This window comes from Lynx rufus, unplaced genomic scaffold (genome assembly GCF_022079265.1).
Source record: "Lynx rufus isolate CCGP_SWC_20201006 ecotype Redwood Valley unplaced genomic scaffold, mLynRuf1.p SCAF_11, whole genome shotgun sequence".
Lineage (NCBI taxonomy): Eukaryota > Metazoa > Chordata > Mammalia > Carnivora > Felidae > Lynx > Lynx rufus.
The window spans coordinates 3,840,737-3,867,102 of NW_025814825.1; the positions used below are offsets into that span (position 1 = coordinate 3,840,737).

The 26,366-nt window shown below is 38.8% G+C and overlaps 1 protein-coding gene and 1 non-coding gene across 5 annotated transcripts in view; one reads left to right on the forward strand and one right to left on the reverse strand.

Moving 5' to 3' along the window:
• Positions 1–20,976: 20,976 nt before the first annotated feature.
• LOC124507346 (U6 spliceosomal RNA) lies at positions 20,977–21,083 on the reverse strand. Its single transcript, XR_006961000.1, has one exon. It is a non-coding gene; the product is annotated as a U6 spliceosomal RNA (small nuclear RNA).
• Positions 21,084–22,486: 1,403 nt separating this feature from the next.
• CDK1 (cyclin dependent kinase 1) overlaps positions 22,487–26,366 on the forward strand; it is a 32,482-nt gene continuing 28,602 nt past the window's right edge. For 2 of the 4 annotated variants that reach the window (XM_047072816.1, XM_047072813.1), the window contains exons 1-2: positions 22,487–22,584; positions 25,052–25,112. In XM_047072816.1, the coding sequence (XP_046928772.1) occupies positions 25,076–25,112 (37 nt within the window). In that variant the 5' untranslated portion in view covers positions 22,487–22,584; positions 25,052–25,075. The remainder of the gene's footprint in view (positions 22,585–25,051; positions 25,113–26,366) is intronic. The other 2 variants (XM_047072814.1, XM_047072815.1) reach the window with 2 other exon arrangements.

A 26,366-nucleotide genomic window follows, 5' to 3' on the forward strand; every position in this document is an offset into this window, starting at 1 on the left:
AATAAAAGACAAGGGGAAACAGAAACCACTGGGTAAAAGGAAAACCACTTACCACAAGGAGGCTAGTGTCGGGAAGGGTGCATCTTGTAAGACAGTTTCAAAAGAAAAAGTTTTGCCAACAATATCAAATGCCTCATAGACATCACATAAAATTATGTAGATGTTTGGGAAGTAAGTACTTTTTGTCTGACTTTTCTGTGTGTATGAATAACAAACCAAATAATTTTTCTTTCTGTAGAATAACCTAATGAACTTATTTTTTTTTTCAAATTCCCTGTATAGCCTTTCTTTCTATCTGCAATCTCTGTTAACTACCTAATATGTATTTGTAATCAATATGTAAATACCACCCTTGTGCCACCTGCATCCGATTTATCACTATTTCACTATAAAATAATTATCTATTGGCCCCTCACGTCCCTGTCCTGTCACTGTGGATTCAGAGATAAATAGTCTCTGTCTCCAGGCTGACATAGTTTGTATTATTGTCATCCACTCTTGTCATCTTAAACCAAGGGGAAATGTGGGACCAAAGGGCAGTGCCCAGGGGCCGTGCAGGTGAAGAGCAGCGAAAACAGTGAGAACCGACCTGTCTGGAGCAATTGCTTCCCTAGTCCTCCCCATCGATACTCAATGACCCAGACTCCCCACCAATACTCCCCAGGCTCAATGACCCAGTCTAGGACTACTTCCATGGAAAACAGATTCATCCTGCCTCTCATGGGGAGAGAAATATAATTGTGGCTTTCTGGTGCCTGGGCTATCCCCTTTGGGGCAGATCCCACTTCCCAGCACCTAGTCAGGAATGGACTTTGGCATTTCCCAGCATGTGAAGCAATACTTCCCAAAGAGTCAGAGCTCATAGGCTAAACTAACCAGATACCTAGTTAGAATGAAAAATCACAAGTGATTACAGATTTCCTCAAAAGCATGTGCTACAACAACAGATAAAGAATGTAAAATATGTCTAAAACATACACTAAACAAACGGGTCACCGGGGGTGGCTCAGTCAGTTAAACATTCGACTTCAGCTCAGGTCATGATCTTGTGGTCTGTGAGTTCGAGCCCTTCATCGGGTTCTGTGCCTGCTTAGAGCCTGCTTCGGATTCTGTGTCTCCCTCTCTCTCTGCCTTTCCCCTGCTCACTCTCTTTCTCTCTCAAAAATAAACAAACATTTAAAAGATTTTTTAAAAATAAATAATAAAATTTTAAAAAGGAAGAAAAATATTAACAGTATAAAAGAAAAATAAGGGCAAAAATTGTTATGGGAAATACAATAGATGAGATAAATAACATACTAGATGGGATAAACATTAAGAGGATCCAGCTGAGGAAATTAGCATATTGGAAGATCATATTGAGTCATTCTCAACAAAGGAAGAAGGAGAGAAAAAAGCAAAAGAAAACATAAAAATAAAGCCAGATGGTATGAAAACGTGTAATTGTGGGGCGCTTGGCTGGCTCAGTCAGTGGAGCATGTGACTCTTGATCTCAGGGTTGTGAGTTTGAGCCTCATGTTGGGTGTAGAAATAACTTTTTAAAAATTTTTTAAAAATAAAAATCTTTTGGGTGCCTGGGTGGCTCAGTCAGTTAAGAGTCAGTGACTCTTGATTTTGGCTCAGGCCATGATCTCACAGTTCGTGAGTTTGAGCCCTGTGTTGGCACTGACAGCATGGAGCCTACTTGGGATTCTCTCCCATCCCCCTCTCCCTCCCCAGCTTGCGTTCACTCACACTGTCTTTCTCTCTCTGCCCTTCCCCCACTTGCTCTCTCTCTCTCTCTCTCTCTCTCTCAAAATAAATAAATGAATAGGGGCACCTGGGTGTCTCAGTTGGTTAAGCGTCCAACTTGGGCTCAGGTCATGATCTCATGACTGGTGGGTTCGAGCTCCACATCAGGCTCTGTGCTGACAGCTCAGAGCCTGGAGCTTGCTTTGGATTCTATGTCTCCCTCTTTCTCCGTCCCTCCCCTGCTCGCACTCTGTCTCTGTCTCTTAACAATAGATAAACATTAAAAAAAAATTAAAAATAAATAAATTAACCTCAAAAAAACTTTAGAAAAAGAATATAATTGCTAATATCTGGGTAAAAAAAGAGAAAAATAGAAATAGGGAGGAACAAATATTTGAAGAAATAATGGAGACAAAATATTGAAAGTAAAGAAGGATGAGAGACCTAGAATCAAAAGTCTCATAAAGCCCCAAAAGAAGAAGAAAAAAACTTCACCTGGATCTCTTTGAAATTTTAAAAGGCAAAGGCAAAACATATTCTAAATCTTGCAGAAAGAGTAAATATGTATTTTTTTTAAAAGGAAAAACATTAGGGATCTAGAATTTTTTAACAGCTGAAATATAGGGCTTGGTAAAAATATTCTCAGATACTTAAGGGTTTAGAATATTTGCAACACAAAGGCCCATCCTGAAAACCATTTTCGATAAAGTACAAATAAAAGCAAACAAGTCTAAAAAGTATGCAAGATATGTAAAGATCTTCAAATACTTGGTAAAGTTTGTGTTTACCTTAAAATAACTGTATTAGTCTTCTCTTGCTACTTTAACAAATTAGCACAAATGTAGTGGCTTATAATAACACAAATTTTTCACCTCATAGTTCTATCCATTAACAGTACAGCACAAGTCTCACTGGGATGAAATAAAGGTGTGAGCAAAGCTGTATTCCTTTCTGGAAGTTCCAGGGGAGAATCCATTTCCTTGTCTTTTCCATCTTCTAGAAGGTGCTACTGCATTCCTTGGCTTGTAGACCATCTTCAAAGCCAGCAATCTTGCATCCCTCTAACCATCCTTCCAGACTGTCATATTTTCCTAAGACTCTCAGACTCCTTCTTCCACTTTTAAGGACATTTGTTAAGGACAGTTTGACAGTTAGACTGACAGTTAGATTGAGCCAACCTGGATAATCCAGGATAATTTCCCAAATAACAAGATCCTTTAAATTTAATCACATTTGCAAAGTCCCCATTACCATGTAAGAGCAAAGCACATTCACAGGTTTCAGGGATTAGTATGTGGACATCTTGGGAGGCCATTATTCTGCCCACCATAATATCCATATAGTAGAGAAAGCAGAATATCCATAAATACCCCAAATTGAATATTCTAGACATTAAAGGCATGCGACAGCATGCCAAAATGGCAAGCTATATAATGAGAGGATTAAAAGAAGCACAGAAAAGGGAGTACACTTTGAAATAATAAAATATGGTTATAGAAAGACATCATTTTAATAATTAATAATTATAATAAATATAAGTAAACAGAACTTGACAGTTAAAAGAGATTGTCATATTGTATAAAAGCAAAACTGAAATCTAGACACCTTGTCTAATCAAATCTAACATGCCATTGAATCTAAAATGTACATTTTATTATGTAAATCTAAGTAAAAAAAAGAAACGCTATCAATTAAATTATGACAAAAGCTTTCTGATCTCTTAGATTTTATTTTATGTTAATTTAAAGAGCTCTTTTAGATTTATTTAGACATGTAATTTATCATACATAGCTAATATGTGCATATAAAAAGTAAAATAAAAGCAAAATAAATTGATTAAAGTGTTTCTAAAATTTCATCACAGTCACCCAAACCTCATGAATCACCTTTTCATTTATCGATATCCATTACAATATCATGGTTTGTGGCTCAAGAGCATTGGTGAGTCAGCACTGCCTAAAATAATTCAAAAAAGAACTGAAAGCCACTGGTTCTGGGCTCTTAGGACAGCTTTACAATTATGCAGAGCTAAGTCTATTTTGTTTACTCTTATTTTGTGAATATTGCCAAACATGTTTGATTCATACTTTCTCCACTCCTTTTCCACAACCACACGGTTCTTAGGGGCTAAAAGAGAGTCCCACTGTGTTCTCTTGGGATTGGATTCTGAGTCACTGACATCCATTTTTCAAGTTTTGACGGTACTTTTTTTTTTTTTTTTTTAAAGTAACCTCTAGGGCCAGCGTTGGGCTTGAACTCAGGACCCCAAGATGAAGAGTTGCATGCTCCACCAACTGAACCAGCCAGGCACCCCAATAAGGCTACTTTTGATTCTTGTGCATGTTCAGGCAATGACAACTATGGTGCAAATACCACCTAGATGACAGAAATTGTTAACACTACATTGATTGATTGTAAGGTGAATCCTGATTTCAAAGCAGTTTACATGCCAGATTTCATATACATCTTAAACTCCATAAAACGATGCATATGTCTTTTACAAGGACATAGGGCTTATGACTACAGAATGTTTTAAAGTAAAAGAATGAAAAAAGAAGCTAGAGACAAATAGTAACCAAATGCAGGCTGGTACTCTTATGTAGACCTACATTGTCTAATATGGTAGCCACCAGCTACATGTGGTTACTGAGCACTTCAAATTTGGTTAGTCTGAATTGAGATGTGCCATAAGTGTTTTTTACACACCAGATTTCAAAGATTTGCCACAAAAAAAAAAATAAAGAATGTATGATATCTCACTGATAATTATTTCTACTACGTTTCATTGGTAACTTTGAAAACATGTTTATTTGTTTTGAGAGAGAATGTGCGCACGTGCGCGTGAGCAGGGGAAGGGCAGAGAGAGAGAGGGAGAGAGAGAATCCCAAGCAGGCCCTGCTTTGTCAGCACAGAGCCCAATGTGGGGCTCAATCTCATGAACTCTGAGATTATGACCTGAGCCAAAATCAAGAGTTGGTTCTTTGACTGAGCCACCCAGGCGTCCCTAATTGTTTATATTTTCAATACATTGGGTTAAATAAATGTATTTTTGAAATTGATTTCACCTGTTTCTTTTTACATTTTTATATATTTTATTTTTTTATCTTTGTTTTTTTTTTCTTTTTCTTTCTTTTCTTTTTACCTTTTCAGCGCAGCCACTAGAAAATTTGAAAGTGCATGTATTTCTCATATAAAATTTCCATCAGAAAATTCTGATAATAGACTTTAGGAGAAAAGCATTGTTAGGAAATGGCATGGTTACTATATAATGATGAAAGTTTTAATTAACCAAGAAGATATAGTACAACCAAATATTTAAGTATATAATAAAATATCCTCAAATAAAATGAAGCAAAATTTGATAGAATTACAGGTAGATATTGATAAATCCAGCTATTGTACCTAAGAAAGATTTCAACACATTTGTCTCAACTATTGATAGGTGTGGCTGTCAAAAATTCAACAGCGATTAAAAAGTCTGATAAAAACCGTAATTAATGAGCCTGAATTAATGAGTGTATATATAAATCCACATCTAAGATTAGAGAATACCCAGTTTCCTCTAATTCACATGGAATATTTACAGAATTGATCCTGTACCAGGCCAATAAAGCAAACATCAATAAATCTCAAAGATCAAATATCATTTAAAAAGAAGTTTTCTGTTTTGTTAAAAAATTTACTTTGAGGGGCGCCTGGGTGGTTCAGTCGGTTGAGCATCCGACTTCAGCTCAGGTCATGATCTCATGGTTCGTGAGTTTGAGCCCTGCGTTGGGCTCTGTGCTGACAGCTCAGAGCCTGGAGCCTGCTTCAGATTCTGCGTCCCTCCCCCCCACTCTCCACCCCACCCCTGCTTGTGCTCTGTCTCTCTCTGTCTTTCAAAAATGAATAAACGTCAAAAAAAATTTACTTTGAAAATGATAAATGAAAAGTCCTATATATTTAAAATGTTAAGAACATATTTAAATCTTTTTTTAACATTTATTCATTTTTGAGAGAGAAATAGAGCATGAGTGGGGAAGGGGCAGAGAGAGGGAGACACAGAATCCGAAGCAGGCTCCAGGCTTTGAGCTGTCAGCACAGAGCCTGACTCGGGGGTCAAACTCATGGACTGCAAGGTCGTGACCTGAGCCGAAGTCGGATGCCCAACCGACTAAGCCACCCAGGTGCCCCAAGAACACAGTTTTAAATAACCCTGGGTTAAACAGAAAAATCACACAGGAAATTTAAAAATAAAACCTAGAACACTATAGGACCTTCTGCTTTGAAACTTGGAGTAAAAGGCACTGAATTTATTCTCCCACCTCAAACACCAAAAGAATAATAAGACAAATGAAATACATGAAACACCAGTTTTCAAAACACCAGCCATCAGGCAACGTAGGACAGTGATCCATGAGAGACTGGAATCAAATGGGACGAATTGAATGATTGCTCCAGTTTGCTGCCTTGAGTTTCTAGTCTGTGGTGAGGGGAGGGGAGACACAGGTAGAGCCTGGTGGACTCCCCAAACTGAAGATGCAAAGCTGAGGGTCCAGGGAATCAAACTAACATTCACAGGACAGAATCCTAGGGTGGGGAGAGATGCACAGAGAAGCCTGGAAATCTGCAAAGGGTCCCCCTGAAGGATTCAGGAGGGTTTTGACAGTGCATGCATGTGTGGAAACCGTTAAGAGGGCAGGACAAGAACCACTGTGATGGCTAACTTCATGTGTTAACTTGACTGCACGAGTGTGTAGCCAGTATTGGATCAAACATTATTCTAAAAGCAAAAGTCAACTATTGGGACCTCATCAAAATAAAAAGCTTCTGCACAGCAAAGTAAACAATCAGCAAAACTAAAAGGCAACTGACGGAATGGGAGAAGATATTTGCAAATGACACATCAGACAAAAGGTTAGTATCCAAAATCTATAAAGAACTCACCAAACTCCACACCCGAAAAACAAATAATCCAGTGAAGAAATGGGTGAAAGACATGAATAGACCCTTCTCCAAAGAAGACATCCAAATGGCCAACCGACACATGAAAAAATGCACAACATCACTCATCATCAGGGAAATACAAATTAAAACCAAAATGAGATACTACCTCATGCTTGTCAGAATGGCTAACATTAACAACTCAGGCAACAACAGATGCTGGCAAGGATGCGGAGAAAGAGGATCTCTTTTGAATTGTTGGTGGGAATGCACACTGGCGCAGCCACTCTGGAAAACAGTATGGAGGTTCCTCAAAAAACTAAAATTAGAACTACCATACGACCTGGCAATTGCATTACTAGGCATTTATCCAAGGGATACAGGTGTGTTGTTTCGAAGGGACACGTGCATCCCCATGTTTATAGCAGCACTATCGACAATAGCCAAAGTATGGAAAGAGCCCAAATGTCCATCGATGGATGAACGGATAAAGAAGATGTGGTATATACAATGGAGTATTACTCGGCAATCTAAAAGAATGAAATCTTGCAATTTGCAACTACGTGGATGGAACTGCAGGGTATTATGCTAAGCAAAATTAGTCAGTCAGAGAAAAACAAATATCATATGACTTCATATGAGGACTTTAAGACACAGAACAGATGAACACAAGTGAAGGGAAGCAAAAAGAACATAAAAACAGGGAGGGGGACAAAACATAAGAGACTCTTAAATATGGAGAACAGAGGGTTACTGGAAGGGTTGTGGGAGGGGGGAATGGGCTAAATGGGTAAGGGGCATTAAGGAATCTACCCCTGAAATCATTATTGCACTATATGGTAACTAACTTGGATGTAAATTAAAAAAAAAATTAAATTAAAAAAAACAACAACATTGTTCTGGGTGTGTCTGTGAGGGTGTTTCTGGGTGAGATTAACATTTGAATCAGTAGACTAAATAAAACAGATTGTCCTCTCCAATGTGATTGGACACCACATAATCAGTTGAAGGCCTGAATGGAACAAAAGTCAGACCCTCCCCCAAGGGAAAATTACTATTGTCTGACTTCCTTTAAGCTATTGGTCTTCTGGCTTTGGACTCAAACTGAAACACTGGCTCTCCTTGGGTCTTGAGCTTGCCAGCTTTCAGACTAGAATTTACACCATTGGATCTCCTGGGCCTCCAGCTTGCTGACTACAGCTCTTGAGGCTCCTCAGTGTCCATAATCACGTGAGCCAATTCCTTACATTAATAATATAGTTATGTAGTATAATGATATAGTTAAATAATATAGTTATAATTCCTGACAATAATAATATATATAATAGTATATATACACATTCTATTGGTTCTAGTATCATTACATTATTACTCTATATTATATAATTGTATTATTATTGGGTCCAATAACACATACATACAATCTATTGGTTCTGTCTCTCTGGAGAACTCTAACACAACCACCCAAAAGGATTAGAGTTAAAGGTGCTCACCCAGGCCCTGCCAGACTAGAAAACCTCATAATTTCTGGGACAACAGGAAGAATACTCAGAGGGACCTTGCCACAGCAGTAGGGAATAATTAGCCCTAGACTAAGCACTTCTCTGGTCCTGCCTAACAAACCATAAAAGCAGTCCTAGAGAGGATTAAATCGTTTCCAAGGAACTTACCTGCACCCTAGAACAAAGCTTAGAAATAGTTATAGGAATACAAAAATATCTAGGCCCTAGCAGTGTAAAATTTGTAATGTCTGACATAGTAAAAAATTACCAAGCAGGCAAAGAAACAGGAAAATACAACCAATATTGAAGAAAAAAATGAACTGAAAACAAAGTAGGACAGACACAGATATTAGAATTAGCAGACAATGACATTTAAGTTGTTATTTTTAATGTATTCCATATATTCAAAAAGTTAAAACACTATAATCAAAGTTTATAGGATATAGAAATAATATTATGAGAGATGATTTTTTGTTTTGTTTTGTTTTTTTTTAAATTCCAGTATAATTAACATACAGTGTTATATTAGTTTCAGGTATACAATATGAGGGACAATTTAAGAGTCTCATGCTCTACCGACTGAGCTAGCCAGGCGCCTATGAGGGACATTTTAGATATTAATTTTTGGATTGGAAAGATCAGGTGTGGGGGCCTGGGTGGCTCAGTAGGCTGGATGTCTGACTCTTGATTTTGACTCAGGTCATGATCTCACAGTTGTGAGACTGAGCCCAGTGTGGGGCCTGCTTAAGATTCTCTCCTTCTCCCTCTGCCCCTCCCCTGCTGTGTGCTCTCACTCAATCTCTAAAAAACAAACAGACAAAAAAAGGTCAGGTGCTAAAACTTAATGAGTTAGCAAGAAAAAAATAATATAAGAGCAGAAATAAAAAAATAAAGCAAAAATTAATAAAGAATGTTAGAGCCAGGGCCACCTGGCTGGCTCAGTCTTTAGAGCATGTGACTCTTGAGTTCGAGTCCTACATTGGGTATAAAGATTACTTAAAAAAATAGAATGCCAAACATCAGTTCTTCAAAAACAAATAAAATAGGTGGGAATGCAAACTGGTGCAGCCACTCTGGAAAACGGTGTGGAGGTTCTTCAAAAAGTTAAAAACAGAACTACCTTATGACCCAGCAAAAGCACTACTAGGAATTTATCCAAAGAATACAGGAGTGCTGGTGCATAGGGGCACTTGTATCCCAATGTTTATAGCAGCACTTTCAACAAATGCCAAAGTATGGAAAGACCCTAAATGTCCATCAACTGACGAGTGGGTAAAGAAGATGTGGTTTTTATATATACAGTGGAATACTACTTGGCAATGAGAAAGAATGAAATCCTGCCATTTGCAACAATGTGGATGGAACTGGAAGGTATTACGCTGAGTGAAATAAATCAGTCAGAGAAAGGCAGATATCACATATTTTCACTCATATGTGGAACTTGAGAAATTTAACAGAAGACCATGGGGGAAGGGAAGTTTCAAACAGAGAGGGAGGCAAACCATAAGAGACTCTTTTTTTTTTTTTTTCAACGTTTATTTATTTTTGGGACAGAGAGAGACAGAGCATGAACGGGGGAGGGGCAGAGAAAGAGGGAGACACAGAATCGGAAACAGGCTCCAGGCTCTGAGCCATCAGCCCAGAGCCTGACGCGGGGCTCGAACTCACGGACGGCCAGATCGTGACCTGGCTGAAGTCGGACGCTTAACCGACTGCGCCACCCAGGCGCCCCTTGAGACTCTTAAATACAGAGAACAAACTGAGGGTTTGGGGGGGGGGGTGGGAGGTCATGATTGGCATGGGGGAGGGCTGCTCAGGTCACGATGGCTCAGTTTCTCTGTCTGAGCCCTGAGTTGGGCTCTGTGCTCACAGCTCAGAGCCTGGATCCTGCTTCTGATTCTATGTCTCCCTCTCTTTCTGTCCCTTCCCCTCTCACACTCTGTCTCTCTGTCTCTCTCAAAAATAAATTAACATTTAAAGAAAGTATATAGTACATGGAATATTGGAACAAGGTAAATGACACCATGAAAAACCAATCACATGTACCATGTGGACACTGTCTCAGGACAACTGGCTTACAATAGTATTACCAAAAACAAAATAAAACAAAAAGCAGTGTTAAAATAGACTAAAGAGACATAAATACAATTCCTATGTCTTGACTGTATTTCAGGGTTTTTGTTTTAATCTTGAAAAGACATTTTGGGGAAAATTACAGATATTTGAAAGTATATAGGATATTAGAAAGTATTATGGAATTAGTGTTACTTTCTTTAGATGTTTTGGTTATGAAGGAAAAGGTCATTCTTAGATGCATGGTGAAGCATTTGGGGTAAAGTCATGGTGTGTGTAATTTACTAGAGAATGAATAATTCAGGAAGGGGGGGAGGAATGAAGAGAGAGAAAAGATAAGCAAATTTGGCCAAATGAAAACAATTGGTGAATCTAGGTGAAGGGTTCATGGGTTTTGTTATTACTACTCTCAACTTCTTTTGTAGGTTTAAAATTTTTATTATTTATTTATTTTTATTTGAGAGAGAGAGCACAAGCAGGGAGGCGGGGCAGAGGCAGAAACAGAGAGAATACGAAGCAGGCTCCATGCTTAGCACAGAGCCCTACTTGGGGCTCCATCCAACAACCCTGGGATCATGACCTGAGCTGAAATCATGAGTCAGATGCTCACCTGTGAGAGCCACCCAGGCGCCCCTGTAGGTTTAAAATTTTTAAATAAGAAGTTGGGGGGAAGCACACATACACATTCTCTTTAACACCACATAGAGAAGATAAAACCAAATAAAAATGCAAGCAAAGGAATGATGATTAAGGATAGTAGTTACTGTGACGCCTGGGTGGCTCAGTCAGTTAAGCGACCCACTTTGGCTCAGGTCATGATCTCACAGTGTGTGAGCTTGAGCCCCGCGTCAGGCTCTGCAGTGACAGCTCAGAGCCTAGAGCCTGCTTTGGATTCTGTCTCCCTCTCTCTCTGTCCCTCCCCTGCTCACCCTCTGTCTCTCTGTCTCAAAAATAAATAAACACTAAGAAAAAAAAAAAAAGGATAGCAGTTACCAGGGCTTTCAGTACTGGTAGAAGAAAAAAAAAAAGAGTGTAAAGAGGATCACATCCATATAAAGTATTGTTAAGGTCCCAGTTTTAAAGTTTGGTTTAAAGTTATGGTTTTCATGGATGCTTATTACTGTATAAATTAATAATTCTATGGATAAAGGTACTCATAAATGCACCAAGGGTGAGACTGTCATGAACCAAGGATTACATTATTCCACTTCTGTGTTCATAATCTACCATTAGCCTGCTCCCCTGGAAACACTGAAAATAGCCATTTATCTCGAGTAGAAAATTCTAGTGATGAGAGAAAAGCCAGACCTACAACTATTCAAGAGTGAGCTCTGAAGTTTTCATCCCTTTCATCTGAAGCTAATAATTGTGGTGTTCCAATAATAATGAACAACTATTTTGAATGCTGTACCATTAGTGAATGATTCAAACTTGTTTAATCACATTCTTATTTAAAGAAAATGGTACACTTCTTCCGTTCTTTAAGAAGACACTAGTGGGGATGAAATTGTCATGAAGATACACAGTATAAAAAGACTATATAATTTCTTTTTAACAAAATTAGTGTTAATATTTCCAATTATCTGTCATGTTAGAGTATATATTTTATTGCATCTAAGTGGAAGATTGCATGGGGGTAGAGAAGCTAGGCTTTGGAGACAGAAAATCCTGGGTTCAAGGCTCCATTCCACTTCTTATTAGCTGTCTGACACTGGGCAGATTATTAAACTCCTCTAGATCTGTTTCCTCATCTGAACAATAGCATTGTTTCATCTTTAAACAGAGTCCACTTAAAGTTCTCAGCACAGCTCATGGCATGTCTGAATGTTATAAAAAGTAGCTGTTATTACCATACTGAAACACTGAAATTGATTTACTTTCTCTATTTATCTATACACACGTCTATTAATTTATACATATATGTATTTCCTACATGCTGACAAAGTTACACTGTTTATTATCGGGAACTTAACAAGACAAATAAGTATGTGAAGCTCTGAAAATCGGGGAAATGTAAACACATTGCTTTAACACTGTTCATTTCTCATTAGGTGATTTCTAAGGCTCCATCAACTGTAACATTGTGTAATTTATAAATTCTGATTATTGCCTTTCCAAGTGTTTAGAAGCCATTAAAATGAAGATGAGTTTATTTCTAGTTTTGGAGTTTATGTTTTTAAAGATGGAAGAGTATGTTCAGCTTAGACATTTTGATGACTGAACATGTCTATCTGACTTTGGAATATGGACAAATTCCATTTAAAATTTGTTTGCTCTGCTAGCCTCTTTGCTTTCCTTTTCTGAAGCTATTGAGGGAGGTATTCATGAATCTTTTACAATACTATAATTGACTCCAGAGATATTTTGCCTGTAAATATGTTAGCAGGTGTATTCTAGAAATCTCACTTTAGTTCCCTCCTTTCTCCCTCTTTCCCTTCCTTCCTTTTTTTTTTTAAGGTAATTGAAGAGAGTTATTCTGATTAAAGGTTTAATATATAGTGATCTTTACACTGTGAAGCTTGGAAAAGTATTAGTTAAATGGTAATACCTTGAAATTATAAGTAAAATGTTAGTGGCAGCATATTCTCCCTTTTGGTGTGTGGTGATTGTAAAAACAACATAAAACTAGTTGAATGGAAATGCTTTTAAATGACCACACATCCCATTACACTAAGAGAACAATCTGTTTCTATTTCCTTCTAGTATAAGTTCACGCTCTTATAAATTTGCAATCACAGTGCATGTGTCTGAGTATGTGGTATTTGATTAAGGGAAATACCGTAATTTACCTATTTAACCATTTTCCTAATAGACTCCTAGGTTGGCTCTAAATTTCTGTTATTATAGAAAATGTTATTACAACATAATAAGTTTTTTCAAGTATATGACTTATTCATATAGAATTATTTCCTTATGATAAAATAACGTTAGAGGAATATTAAGTTTAAAAAAACTGGGGGGCACCTGGGTGGCTCACTCGGTTAAGCGGCTGACTTTGGCTGAGGTCACGATCTTATAGTTTGGGAGTTTGAGCCCAGCATCCAGCTCTGCTTTCAAGCTCTCTGTTGTCAGCACAGATCCTGCTTCAGATCCTTGGTCCCCTCTCTCTCTGCCCCTCCCCCATCCATCCATGTGTGTGCTCTCTGTTTCAAAAACAAATAAACATTTTAAAAAATAAAGAATAAGAAAAAAATGGTATGGGCATTATGGCTTTTCCTTACTGTATTACTTCCCAAAAGGAAGTGTGTGTGTGTGTGTGTGTGTGTGTGTGTGTGCATAAAATATAGGATTTTATCTGAAAAATATTTTAGGATTTTATCTGAAAATGAGTATACCAAAAATATGCTTCTTTTCAGCTTAAATTATCTAACCAAGAGTACATATCCAAATTAACTTTACCAATCATACTTTTATATCTTTGTTACCATTGTCATCTTTTTCTTAAACCACAATCCACTTGGATGCAATGTTCAGGATTCAATTTAAAAGAAACGTTTCCAGGGTTCCTGGGTGGCTCAGTAGGTTGAGTGTCTGACTTCAACTCAGATCATGATCTCACGGTTCATGGGTTTGAGCCCCAAGTTGGGCTCTGTGCTGACAGCTCAGAGCCTGGAGTCTGCTTCAGATTCTGTCTCCCTCTCTTTCTGCCCCTCCCTAGCTCTCTCTCTCAAAAATAAATAAACATTAAAAAAATTAAAAATATATAAAACAAGAGTTTTTAATCAAGGCCATAATGAGATATTGGTTATTGTAAAAAGTCTAAGTGCCAACTAGTTTTTTGGTCTGGCCAGGTAGCTTTATTTTTGCCTTCTAAAAATGGATACATTGAATTTATTAACTTGTCTAGAACTACAGCCCACTAAATGTACTTGTCATATTTTTCTCAGTCATGGGCTAACTGAATTAAGCTGAAACCATAACAAAATATAGGCCAGAAGAAAAATACTTGGTTTATAGCAGGTAGGAATGATAACAACTTCATCTATTTTACCAATTTGTCTCTACTACCCTCTAGTGGAATCATAGTCATAATGTCTTTACAGCATTGCCTCCAGATGACCAATTCACCACGTATATAGAGATTTATAAAGTTTAGCTTTATAGAGTTGGTCCCAGCAGCAGATATAATCAACTTCTGGAGGTAATTACCTTTCAGCTGGCATTCTTGCACTGCTGTCTTGCCACACTAGTCCTTTCTGCTCAGTACTGCCAAATTAATCTGTTTCAATTGCAGATGGGATCCTATCACTCCCCTGCTCAGTTAAACCAAAAAACCTTTAGTCCTTCCCTCTAGACTGTTTGAAGTACTGCGGGTAAACTTCCCCACAGTGACTTCTAAAACTCTTCACAATAGGGATCCAACTCTCCTTTCCCCTCTTCTATCCCTTTACCTGCTATCCCTTCAGCCAAATCCCACTGCTGGGTGTTCTCCAAATCGGCTCCCTATTTTTCCTCTTCCACTAACTCTCTTCTTTCATTTCCCTTTGCCAAAGTTGGGCCTGTACTTCAAGAACTGGTTCAAATGCACCCTTAGCTCAGCTTTACCAAGCTCCCTCTGTCAATCCCTTGCACGCCAGATACCTCTTTGACACTGTGCCGTCCGTTGCATATGCCCAGGCTGCTCTCCTTCAATTCCCATTTAAACATCATTTTCCCTTCCCAATCCAATGTAAAGGTCACAGCATTAATGAAGCCTTATCTTCCATCTCCAAAGTTTCCCTCCCACCTCTCTTGTGACCCCAAGCAATGTATTCAAGTCTCTGTCCCACTACTCATCACCAGAGCAATTCTTGTGACAGATAGTGATCAGCATGATTAGGGAAAATCACACATGTGAAGTGCTTTACTGTAGGTCAGGCCTGGATCTCAGGAGATGTTGCATGGATTACCCCCATTTTAACACAACCAGGTACTATTATCATCTGCACTTGAGTAAATGAGGTACAAAGAAATAAAGTACCTTGCCCGAAGCCACAGACAGATTAAGGGGGAGAACCAGGATTTAAAACGCTTAGAGGCCATGAAGTCTCCTCCTTAAACTTTTACCTACAGCGATGGTGTAGCCATTCCTGGTGGGCTTTTTGTTGGGACCGTGCGGCTTCATTGGTTCCGCTCCCACTTCTCATTTCGAATCCGTGGTTTGGAATTGGCTATGGAAAGAATCAAATAAGATCCCTGGAGTAGGAAGAAGCTTTTCTTTTGTCTTGTTGAATAAAATGGTCTACTTTTCTCTTTGAAATTTTTTTGTTTTCTTTTTCCATGTTTCCCCATCTGCATTCTGAAACTGTGAAGGGCAGGCTTGGGTCCGATTCTTGTTTGCCCATTATTTGAGCCAGCACTTAGGATAAAATAAGGGCTCCATAAAGTTATCAAATGTGGGAAGAACAGATATCTTTCCCTTTTTGTCTTATCTGGATGTGACATCACTTTACTTGCATTCCCTTAGTACTTGGTTCAAAGTATCTGCTGAAGGAAGATATTTAACTAGGTAGCCTAAAGGAAGGATAGTCATTTGGTGTATTTTTCTTATCTCGGCCCCTCCTCTCAAGCTCAAGGAAGACAGTCTAATTCATCATTTTATCTTTAGTAGCCCCCAAACCATGTCAGGTGAACAGAAAACACTCAAGTATTTGGTGAGTGGAACCGAAAGAGCTTAATTTCCTGTGGTACCTGAAAGTGTCTCGTTTTTGAAGAAAGAGTAAATTACGTTTCATCTGTATTATTTTACTATTAGCAGTGTGTTACTGTAGCTCTGCTCTTTGGAATTTGTCAATTACAGGAAACATTTAAAATGAAGCAGAGTATTTTATAATGTGAAACCCCAGCTTTCACATTATACACCTGTATAATTTTGGATGACAGTGTATTGAATTAAAATAGAACTTCAGGGGCGCCTGGGTGGCTCAGTTGGTTGAGCGTCCGACTTCTGCTCAGGTCGTGATCTCGCGGTCCGTGAGTTCGAGCCCCGCGTCGGGCTCTGTGCTGACAGCTCAGAACCTGGAGCCTGCTTCTGATTCTGTATCTCCCTCTCTCTCTGACCCTCCCCCCATTCATGCTCTGACTCTCTCTGTCTCAAAAATAAATAAACGTTAAAAAAATTTTTTTAATAGAACTTCATCTGTTTAACACCATTAAAAAATAAACTTTTGTATTAATTCTTTAACTTACTGATTAGAGACTGAGTCATAATCCATTGCCCTGGTTCATGGGGATAATTTTAAAAGATAAAAATTTAAAGAAGTACTGTAACTACTGTAAGCTTTTACCTCTGGCAGAAGGGACTATCTTAAGCATAAGCAATATTGTGATAAAATTTAAAGAATCCATAAAAAATATATTAAAAACACCTCAGAGATTCAAGTAAAACAACTGCTCTGATCATTTCAACAGCCCTGATCACTTCTCCGGGCTCCAATTATGTTTAAAATTGTTTGCAGCTTAACAGTTAGATGCACCATGTATTTAACGAAGCTTAAGTGTTCGGATCCTGCCTTAGCACAGGCCCTTCCCAGAACTCTGAGAGGGGTGTTCACATAATCATATGTTTTTCAAAAATGTATGGAATAAAGTAGTTTAGCCACAGTTCTGTAAAGCTATTGTTTCTTTCCAGTTCAACTCCCACCAGTTGCATTTCTCCCCACCTGCCAGCAGCACTGACGGGACCATGAACATAATGGGGATTCAGCTCAGGGGAAGCTGAGTGGAGGATACGTTTAGCTGAGGCTTAGGGGCATGTAGTTATCTCCAGCACTTCCAAGTCGTTGCCAGCGATCCTAACATAGCAACAGCTTCTGGAAATACTCCTTCTACCCTTTCTGTGGACTCTGTCGGCATCTGGAGATAAAGATATAGGGTCAGAGATCTTGTCAGAATGGTAAGTAAGTGGGCAGCGGGTCATAGAGGAGAAGCTAACTTGTGGGAAATTCTTCCAATCTGGAGATTTGTAAAATTACATCATTATGTCATCCAAATGGAACTTCCCTTGTGTCAGGAATACACTCATTAACACAGCATAAACAATCATAAATGCATCAGACAAGTTTTTGGAATCTGGAATTCTTTAGAATCATGCAAATTAGAATTTAGCATAATACTTGTGTTTGTAGGGCATAAGCTTAGAGAAGTCATACGAACAGCTCAGATGTGAAAGAAACTTGATAAGTGTTTTCTCAAATTTGATAGAAAGTCTAAAAATCTACATGATGTTATCAATAATGAGGTAAGAAGTCATAAAAACCATTTTGAAATAATTAATTATAAAAAGCCAGTTTGGATTAACCATGTTAAAGGAGAGACTGAGTTATCTTCTTTCTGTTCATAGTAAATATTACAAAATTGCGATTCGTATAAAGAGACAAAGAAAAAGAATTTGCCAGCTGAAAGGATGAATAAACGCTGAAAGTATGGATTCCAAAAATTGTTGCCCCTCAGAAATGTAAGGACAAAAAGCATTATAAGGATGTGTCAGGCAATCAATAAAAATATAATTTTCTATGAATTTTGTGACTTTATGGTACTTTTCAACTTTAAAAATTTTATAATTTTACTGTTTCTTATTCTCATAATATTCCCTATCACACTTAATCTAGCATTCTTTTCCTTTAAAAGTTGCCCCAAATGATATTACTTCAGGTCTCATGGAATTTGCATCTGCCTTTGGATATCTGAGGCTACATGGATGTCATATTGGTATCTCATAATCAACATGCCCAAATGGGCACTTACCCCAACCGTAAGTGCCCCTTAGCCTCTCTCCAGAATGGTAGTGGCATCAGCTCAGCTCGTTGTCAAGCATATACCCTGGTCATCACTGATGATCTTCTCTCCCTTGGTCAACACACCCAGTTCATCTCTCAGGTCTTACTGTCCTACCTCCTTACAGTATCTCATCATTATTTCCACCTCTTCAAACTGACCACTCCCCTGGTTTCAGCACCTGTTCGGATAGATGTGGAGCCTCCACTGGTCTGGTTCTGATGCTATCTTATTGTCCCTCCTCAGATCTCCTCTTCAGTGACTTTTCCTTCCTAATCCCACGTTCCTCATCCTGACTATGTCACTCCCTACTCACATTTTGTTTTTTTCAATTCCATCCTCCATCCAAATCCTTTAGCAGGACCCTGAAAGACCCTTCTAGGTGTGGATATTGCCTGACTCCATAGCATCATTTTTCTGACTTATTCTCCAACCCCCTAAACTCCATTTATGTTCCAGCAATACTGAATTAATTTCAGTCCATCAAACATGTCTTTTTTTTTTTTTTTTCTTTTCAATGGACCAGAAATTTCTCCTCATGCATGTGTCTGCTTGGGAAATTCTTCATTCTTCAAGACTCAGTTTAGAACCCGCCTCTGTGGTGAAGCCTTGCCTGACCCCTCTGCCCTCCACCATACTCACAACTATTCCTAGTAACCACCATGCTCTGCACAGAGCAGCCTTTACCTATCACACCTTAAGGATTTGCTCCCCACCTGTATGGGAAGACATGCATCTATTCATCTGTTACCTTTGATCCTTAATCATTGGTGAACACATTTCTATTCCTGACCCCATGCTCATTTCCTGAATTTCCAATGAAAGATTGAGATAGGTTGACACACGTGGGTTTACAGTATGGATGCCAACATCTTAACCATAATTCCTCTTTCTGTCTCTTTGTTAGAGGTATGAGGGTTGGAGCATGAAGATTATAAAAGACAAATTCTTATTATGGAGTTGTTTGAACATTTTACAAAAACCACATTACTTTTATAATTAAAAAAAAAAAAAAGCCTAACTCAAGAACAGCCATGATAGTTCCATGTTTTCAGCAGTGATTAAAGGATCTTGAAACTGTATGTCTTACTTTTTCCACCACTTTACTTTCTGAATTATGTTAAGAGAGATCAGTCTTCTCCTTTTGGGTATGTTTTCCAGCAACTTCTGTGAATTTTATCCAGTAGCAAAAAGAGGGCTCGGCCTCTTTCATTCATCCATCCATTCATCCATTTATCTACCCATACATCCATTCATTTATTTTTGGACTAGGTAATACACTCACATGGTTCAAACTTCCAAAGACACAAAAGTCTCCCTTCCCACCTCTGTGCCCCAGGCACCCCTTCTCCTCCAGGCACAGTGTTTCTTGCATCTCCCTTCAGGGTATTTTATGTATTTACAAGCAAATGTTCTTAACCTTTTCATCTGAAAAAATACTTTAGTCAGCTTGGGCTGTCACAACCAAATACCATAAACTGGATAACTTACACAAAGAAGTGTATTTCCTCACAGTTCTGGAGACTGGAAGTCTGAGATCAAGGTTGCCCGCATGGTGGGTTCTGATGAGGCTTCTGAGCTTGTAGATGGCATCTTCTTGCTGTGTCCATGCAAGGGAGAGACAGAGTGACCCAGCTCTCTGTTTTCTCTTCTTAAAAGACCACTAATCCCATAGTGAGTGTTTCACCCTCAAGATCTCATTTAAACCTAATTATTTCCCAAAGGCCCCATCTCTAAATACTATCACATTAAGGGGTAGGGTTTCAATATATGAATTTGGGGCATAGGGAGAGATATTTCACTCCACAGCAATGTTTATTTCTAAAAATAAAACAAAACAAACATATGCAGTGCCAACAGATCTTTTTTTTTTTCCTAAATGGAGTTTATCAAAATATAAATAGGAAATTTTTAGGAGCACATGCCTTTTCATCCTATCCTCTTCTGTTCATTTTTCATAGCATGTCAAGAATGGTTCTGAAATGGTTCTGTACCTCTCCTGTGCAGCCCCCTACAACAGTATTCAGGGCTCTTCAAGATTCTGACTCCAAACTCCCTTCTTTGCTTAACACCTGAGGACCCCCTGCACCCTACAATGGCGGCACCCTGAATTATCTGAGCTGACTTTCAGTGCTTTCCTCATGGAATTTCCTCTGCTTGGAAGCCCCACCCCCACAATTCTTTCTCCAATGTTTATTCAAATATCCCTTCCTCTGTTCGAATTCATAATCTCCCCCTCTATGTTCTCATTTCACTTTATAGCATAAATTACAGCATAAGTGCTAGAACACAATTCTAAGTAATCATGTGTTCTCCCACCCCCACCACCTACAGCAGGAATTGTATCTGATTAATTTTGTGTCTGGAAAGTACTTTAGAGACACTGAATACAATTTGGCCCAAATAATTAATAAACTGTATTTGCTGAGATGATAGCATGAATTTATAATACCCCCTGAAAATTTAAAAACAAAGATAATTGAGTTAAATTGAAAAATCTAGCATCACAGCTGTGGAAGCTTGTGGTCTTCTTTATGCTGAATGTAAAACGGATATAATGAATTACCAGCTGTTTTTAGATGCTATAAAATGAATGCTTTGCTGAGGCTTCCCAGAAACATATATATGTATATGTATATATATACTCTCATTAAAATCAGTACCCTGAACTGGCAGAGAACAGTCTTCTTCTCTAAAGCTTTCTCTGGTGTAGTCAGTCTTCATTTAGAATGTGAGTTTGGGATTTTAAAAGTAAGTTTTAAAAGTTCTTAGGTTCAGGCAGAGATTTCACAACCCTCTACCTCCACTGTGAATCCCAAATGCTCTGCCACCTAGGAGCATAACATTGTCAAGGCCGTGCATTAGTACCACAAATAGTGCCAGATGACACAAACTGCTCACTGTGTAAAAAGGTACTAAACACTTAAATTAAATGCATGTGATATACTACCTCTATTCTTTACCCTAATCTGGTGCTGTTGCTGCTGCTTTTTTTTTTTTTTTTTTTTTTAATATGGAACATGTCATCTTTGCCCAGGGGCCATGCTAATATTCTCTGTGTCATTCCAATTTTAGTAAATGTGCTATCTATAAGAGCATCTAATTGGGGTCTTATTTTTTTTAAGTTTATTTATTTGTTTTTGAGAGAGAGCATGAGCATGCAGGGCAGAGAGAGAGAGAGAGACAGAGAATCTCAAGCAGGCTTCTTGCTGCCAGTGTAGAGCCTGACCTGATGGTTGAACTCACATACCCTAAGATCATGACCTGAGTTAAAATCAAGAGTCTAACGTTCAACCAACTGAGCCACCCAGGCACCCCATAATCTGAGTCTTCTAATACATATTTGTAGATTTCACGGTAGTCACTCTTTCTTCTACATCCCATTAAGGGTAGGCCAAAGAGAAATTCTTACTAAGGGACTCTTATTATTCCTAGTTCTATTTTACTCATATTTTCTTAAAGACTTAAAGATAGTTCAAGTGCAGAAATTTCTCTTAAGAATATGGTGGAGGGCAATGAAAGAGAAAGTTTTGGATACTGGATTATTTAAAGTATAATTTAGATCTTTTTTTTTTTCCTTTCATGGAATTGTGAATTTTTGTGTTTTAAAAAATCAACTAAAATTCTGATGTGAAAATTTTTTAAAATTAAAAATGTAAAATTTTGTTTTTAACTTAAAACTTTTTAATTTTAAATTTTATTTTTTTTAAAGTTTTATCTATTTATTTTGAGAGAGACAGGGAGCAAGAGGGGGAGGGGCAGAGAAAGAGGGGAACAGAGGATCCAAAATCGGGCTTTGTGCTGACCGCAGAGAGCCCATGCAGGGCTCGAACTCACCAAGCCTAAGTCAGACCCTTAACTGACTGAGCCACCCAGGAGCCCCTGTTTTTAATTTTTAAATAAATGCAATCTTTAATAAAACACTAAACATTTTAGAAAGTGAATATATCTGTATATATATCTGTGTGTGTGTGTATATGCATATATACATATATGCACACATACATATATATATGTATATCTATATATCCATATATGTATATGTATGCATGCATGTGTGAAATGTGCTCCTTCTTTGGCCTAGCTGGAAAATCACCGACTTAGAAAAACATAAATATACGCTAGCTTTAAGTATTAGAAGTGAAAGTAATGGAATCTAAATGTATATGTAGTATCACTTTGAGTGCAAAAAGTTTTATTTTTGCCAATACTAGAAGGGGAAGTACCCGACCCAGGGTGAACGGTAGATTTCCGACGACTAGAAACGTAGGACGACACTCTTCTGGGCTGAATGAAAGCGCCTGCGCTAAGACTCAGTTGGCGCCCGCCCTCCTGCTTTTTCTCCAGCCGCCCTTTCCATTTTTTTTCGCGCTTTAGCCACCCGGTAAGGCCCGCCCAAGCGTGGCTGGGCTCCGATTGGCTCCTTTGAAAGTCTACGGGCTATCTGATTGGTGGGCCCCGGACCCTTTAGCGCGGTGAGTTTGAAACAGCTTGCACTTAACTCCAAAGCTGGCTCTTGGAAGTTGAGGTGAGAGTGACGCTGACGTGGTAGCTGCTGCCGCTTTCGTCGTGGGATAATAAGCCGGGTAGAGTTGCTGAGGTCAGGGTCATGCCTAAGGGGTGTGTGCTCGGCGGGGGTCGGCTCGGAGGCCCCCGAGAAGGAGTGCTGAGGAACCGGGTGGTATTAGGAGGCCGGGCTGGGCAGCGGGGGTCTGCGCGGGGCCAGGCCGGGCCTGTGGAGACTAGGCCGGGCCTCCACTCGGCTCCGGGCCTGGCCCCGGCTTTCCAGGAAGGTTCACGGGAGCCCAGACCCAGCGGACTTACACCGGGGAGGGCTGGGGCTGCCCTGGCCTCGGAGTTGCAGTCAGGGGTCGCGGTCGGCTGTTCCGGAAAAATGCCGCCGACCTGGCTGAGGAGGCTTTCGGGTCTTGGTTGAAGCCAAACCCTTGCATTGGTTCGACGACGCGGAGTGCCAGGCTCCGTCTTAGGCCCTGCGGCTCCGGCCTGTCCCCTGTGCGCCCTGCTCTAGCCTTCGGGGGCGGAAGGCCAGACGGCTCCGGGGCCAGATACCCACGCCGGTTCCCAAACCCAGGCCGTCCCGGAACACCGAACTAACCTGTGGGCCTTCTCGGGCTTGCCTCCGTGCCCAGGGCTCTTGTGCACCCAAGGCGTTTAAAAACACTTGGCCGAGGCATAGAGCCAGAGGGAATTTGGATATTTTTCGTTTTAATTTTATGCTTGATGGCTGTTACGTACAATGCAAAGTGGAAAGCTAAGAAATGCGTAGAGATAGATACAAATATGTATGTGTTAGTATTTTTATTTAATACTAGAGTTGGTCATGTGCACGTCCCGCTCCCTTTAAAGACCTGGAGGTCTCTGGCTAGGAGATGAAGCCATTGGCATTTTACATCCTGCTGATAGTACGCAGCCCCAGGAGATATTCAAAAGGCATTTTAAAGTGACATCCTTTATTTTAAACTGTTACAAACAGGAAAATGGAGGGAGGGTAATTAAACCCAACTTTGAAATTGAAGTTTTAGCCATTTGTTCAAAGAGAGCTCAAAGTCTTATTGTTCATTAGGCATATTAAATCTGGATATTGTAAAAAAAGGCAATTATCCTAATTATTGCTATTTTGTAACATTAAAATAAAAAATACTTAAGATTGGCCCTCATGACAATGTAGTGCAATTTTTTCTTCATTTAAAAAGATTTGTCTCTACTTCTGGGATAATTTTGCAGATGAATGTGAGAAATAGAACTTAAAGTGTCACTCAGAGTCACCTTTACATATATGATCTTATCAGTGAGGAGAGGAGTGTGTTAGGAAATCAAGGGAATTATGATTTGGGCTTCTGAAGTTATGTTTCATTGGCAAACTTCTCAGCTGTGGAAGTTTTGAGTGTCTTGTCAGCATTTTAGCAGACATTAAAACAGTCTTGCTAATGGGTGAGCAGTATGGCCACATTAGCTCCCTACTGGTGTCTTTTTTTTTTTTTTTTTTTAAGATTTTTAAGTAATCTCTGCACCCAGTGTGTGTGTGTGTGTGTGTGAGTGAGTGAAATGTGCTCTTTCCAACATGAGACTGGAACTCACAACCCTGAGATTAAGAATTGTACACTCTTCTGACTGAGCCAGCTGTGCGTCCTGCTACTTGTGTCTTTAAAAACTGTTTCTTGGGGCACCTGGGTGGCTCAGTTGGTTAAGTATCCGACTTTGGCTCAGGTTATGATCTAGCGGTTGGTGAGTTCAAGCCCCGCGTCGGGCTCAGAGCCTGGAGCCTACTTTGGATTCTGTGTCTCCCCTCTCTCTCTGCCCCTCTTCCACTCATGCTCTCTCTGTCTCTCAAAAACTGAATAAATGTTAAAAATTAAAAAAAAAATAAATGTTTCTTTTGAATTCTCTTCAAAAAAATATGAAGCGATACAAATTCAGTCAAATATTATTTATGGAAGTGTTTGGGTGTATAACTAGCACACATTAGTGCTTCTTAGAAGTGTTATGTAAAGAGAACATACTTTTGTTTTTTGTTTGGGGTGTATAGATAAGTTTGTGTCTAAATTTGAGTGTTAATTTGTTTGGAAGAAGCAACTACTATACTGGTTAAGATACACAAATACTTCTGATGTTTTAAGAGCCAAGAAAGGTGGGAAAATCTTAATTGCAGAAGTCCTTTCCTTTATAAGTGTTTTGGTTTTTTTAATGTTTATTTATTTTTGAGAGTGAGAGCACACAGGCAAACATGTGTGGGAGGGGCAGAGAGAGAGGGAGACAGAGAATCCCAAGCAGGCTCTTTGCTGTCAGCAAGCACTGAGACTGCCCTGGGGCTCAACTCAGTAACCGAGATATGACCTGAGCCGAAGTTGGACACTTAACCCACTGAGCAACCCAGGTGCCCCTGTAAGTGTTGTTTTAACGTAACTAATATTAATGGGAAATTAACACTGTACTAGAGACTGTGGAAAATGCTTTACACATTGTATCTCATTACAAACTTTAAACCACCTTTCGAGTTATAGTGGCAGGTGATCATGTGATCAAATTAGTTTTTCCTCTCATTCTAGGATCTACCATATCTACGATTAACTATGGAAGACTATACCAAAATAGAGAAAATCGGAGAAGGTGAGTGTTTTTAATACCCAAGTTTTAAAAAAGGATTTTGTAATGCTTATAACATCTGTGACATAAAGACATGTAAATATTAAAATATTTAAATATTAAAATATCCTGTGCTAATGTGCATTAATTATATGTTCTTTACATGGTAACTTAAACACAAATGTTCATATCCAAGAGAATTGAAATTATTCTGATATGATTACCTGGCAACCCTCTTCCCCCCAATTATCTTAAATATGAAACACTTAAAGCAGTATTTGTAATTTGAGAAGACTGTTGATAACTCGTATGTGTGTTGGGAAAGGTTAGGGCAGTAGAATTAGGTTTAACAGTGTACTTTTAATCTCCTACAATTGTTTTTAAGGTAAATATTTTTACCTAAACTTTCTAAGCTGCTACAATAGGCTATTAAGCCAATTTAAATAAGTTTTCTATATAGTTTCCCTAGATTTAAATGATCTGTCTTGTTTACATGTTTAAACAATTCTAAACCAATAACTCTTATGTATAATTATTCATTCCCTTTCTGTGGTACTTTCATTAAAGTTTTTAAAGAATGTTTATATGGCATAAGTGATGGGTAAAAATATCCCTTTGCCTTTTTCCCCCCAACATAAAATCTAACTTTCTTTTTTAATTTTTAAAGTTTGTTTATTTATTTTTGAGAGAGAAGGATAGAGAACATGTGAGTGAGGGAGAGAGAATGCCAAACAGGCTCTCCTCGGCCAGCATCAAAGCCCTATGCAGGCTTGAACCCATAAACCCTGAGATCATGACCTGAGCTAAAATCAAGAGTCAGATGCTTAAGTGACTGAGCCATTCAGGCGCCCCAAGAGCATCTAAGTTTCTATATAAAAGTCTTGGTATTAACATTCTAAACTCTATAGGAATAAATGGTACAACTTATACTATTAGAGTCTAATTTATATAGGGTTTGTTTTTTGTTTTTTTATTTATTTTTTTTATTTTTGAGAGCATGAGCAGGGGAGGGGTAGAAAGAGGGAGAGAGAATCCCAAGCAGGCTCTGCTTTGGTGCAACTCGGTGCTCAATTCCAGGAACCGTGAGAAAATGCACAACCTGAGCTGAAATCAAAGGTCAGATGCTCAACCAACATAGGCACCCCTATGTATGCAGATTCTGTTTCAGGGATGTTTCTGACTAGTGTATTGTTAGTGTTCTCCAAAACTATACTTGTACAAGGAGTACTACTAAAAAGCCAAGGGCAGAATACTGGAAAGAATTTAGTAAGATACTAA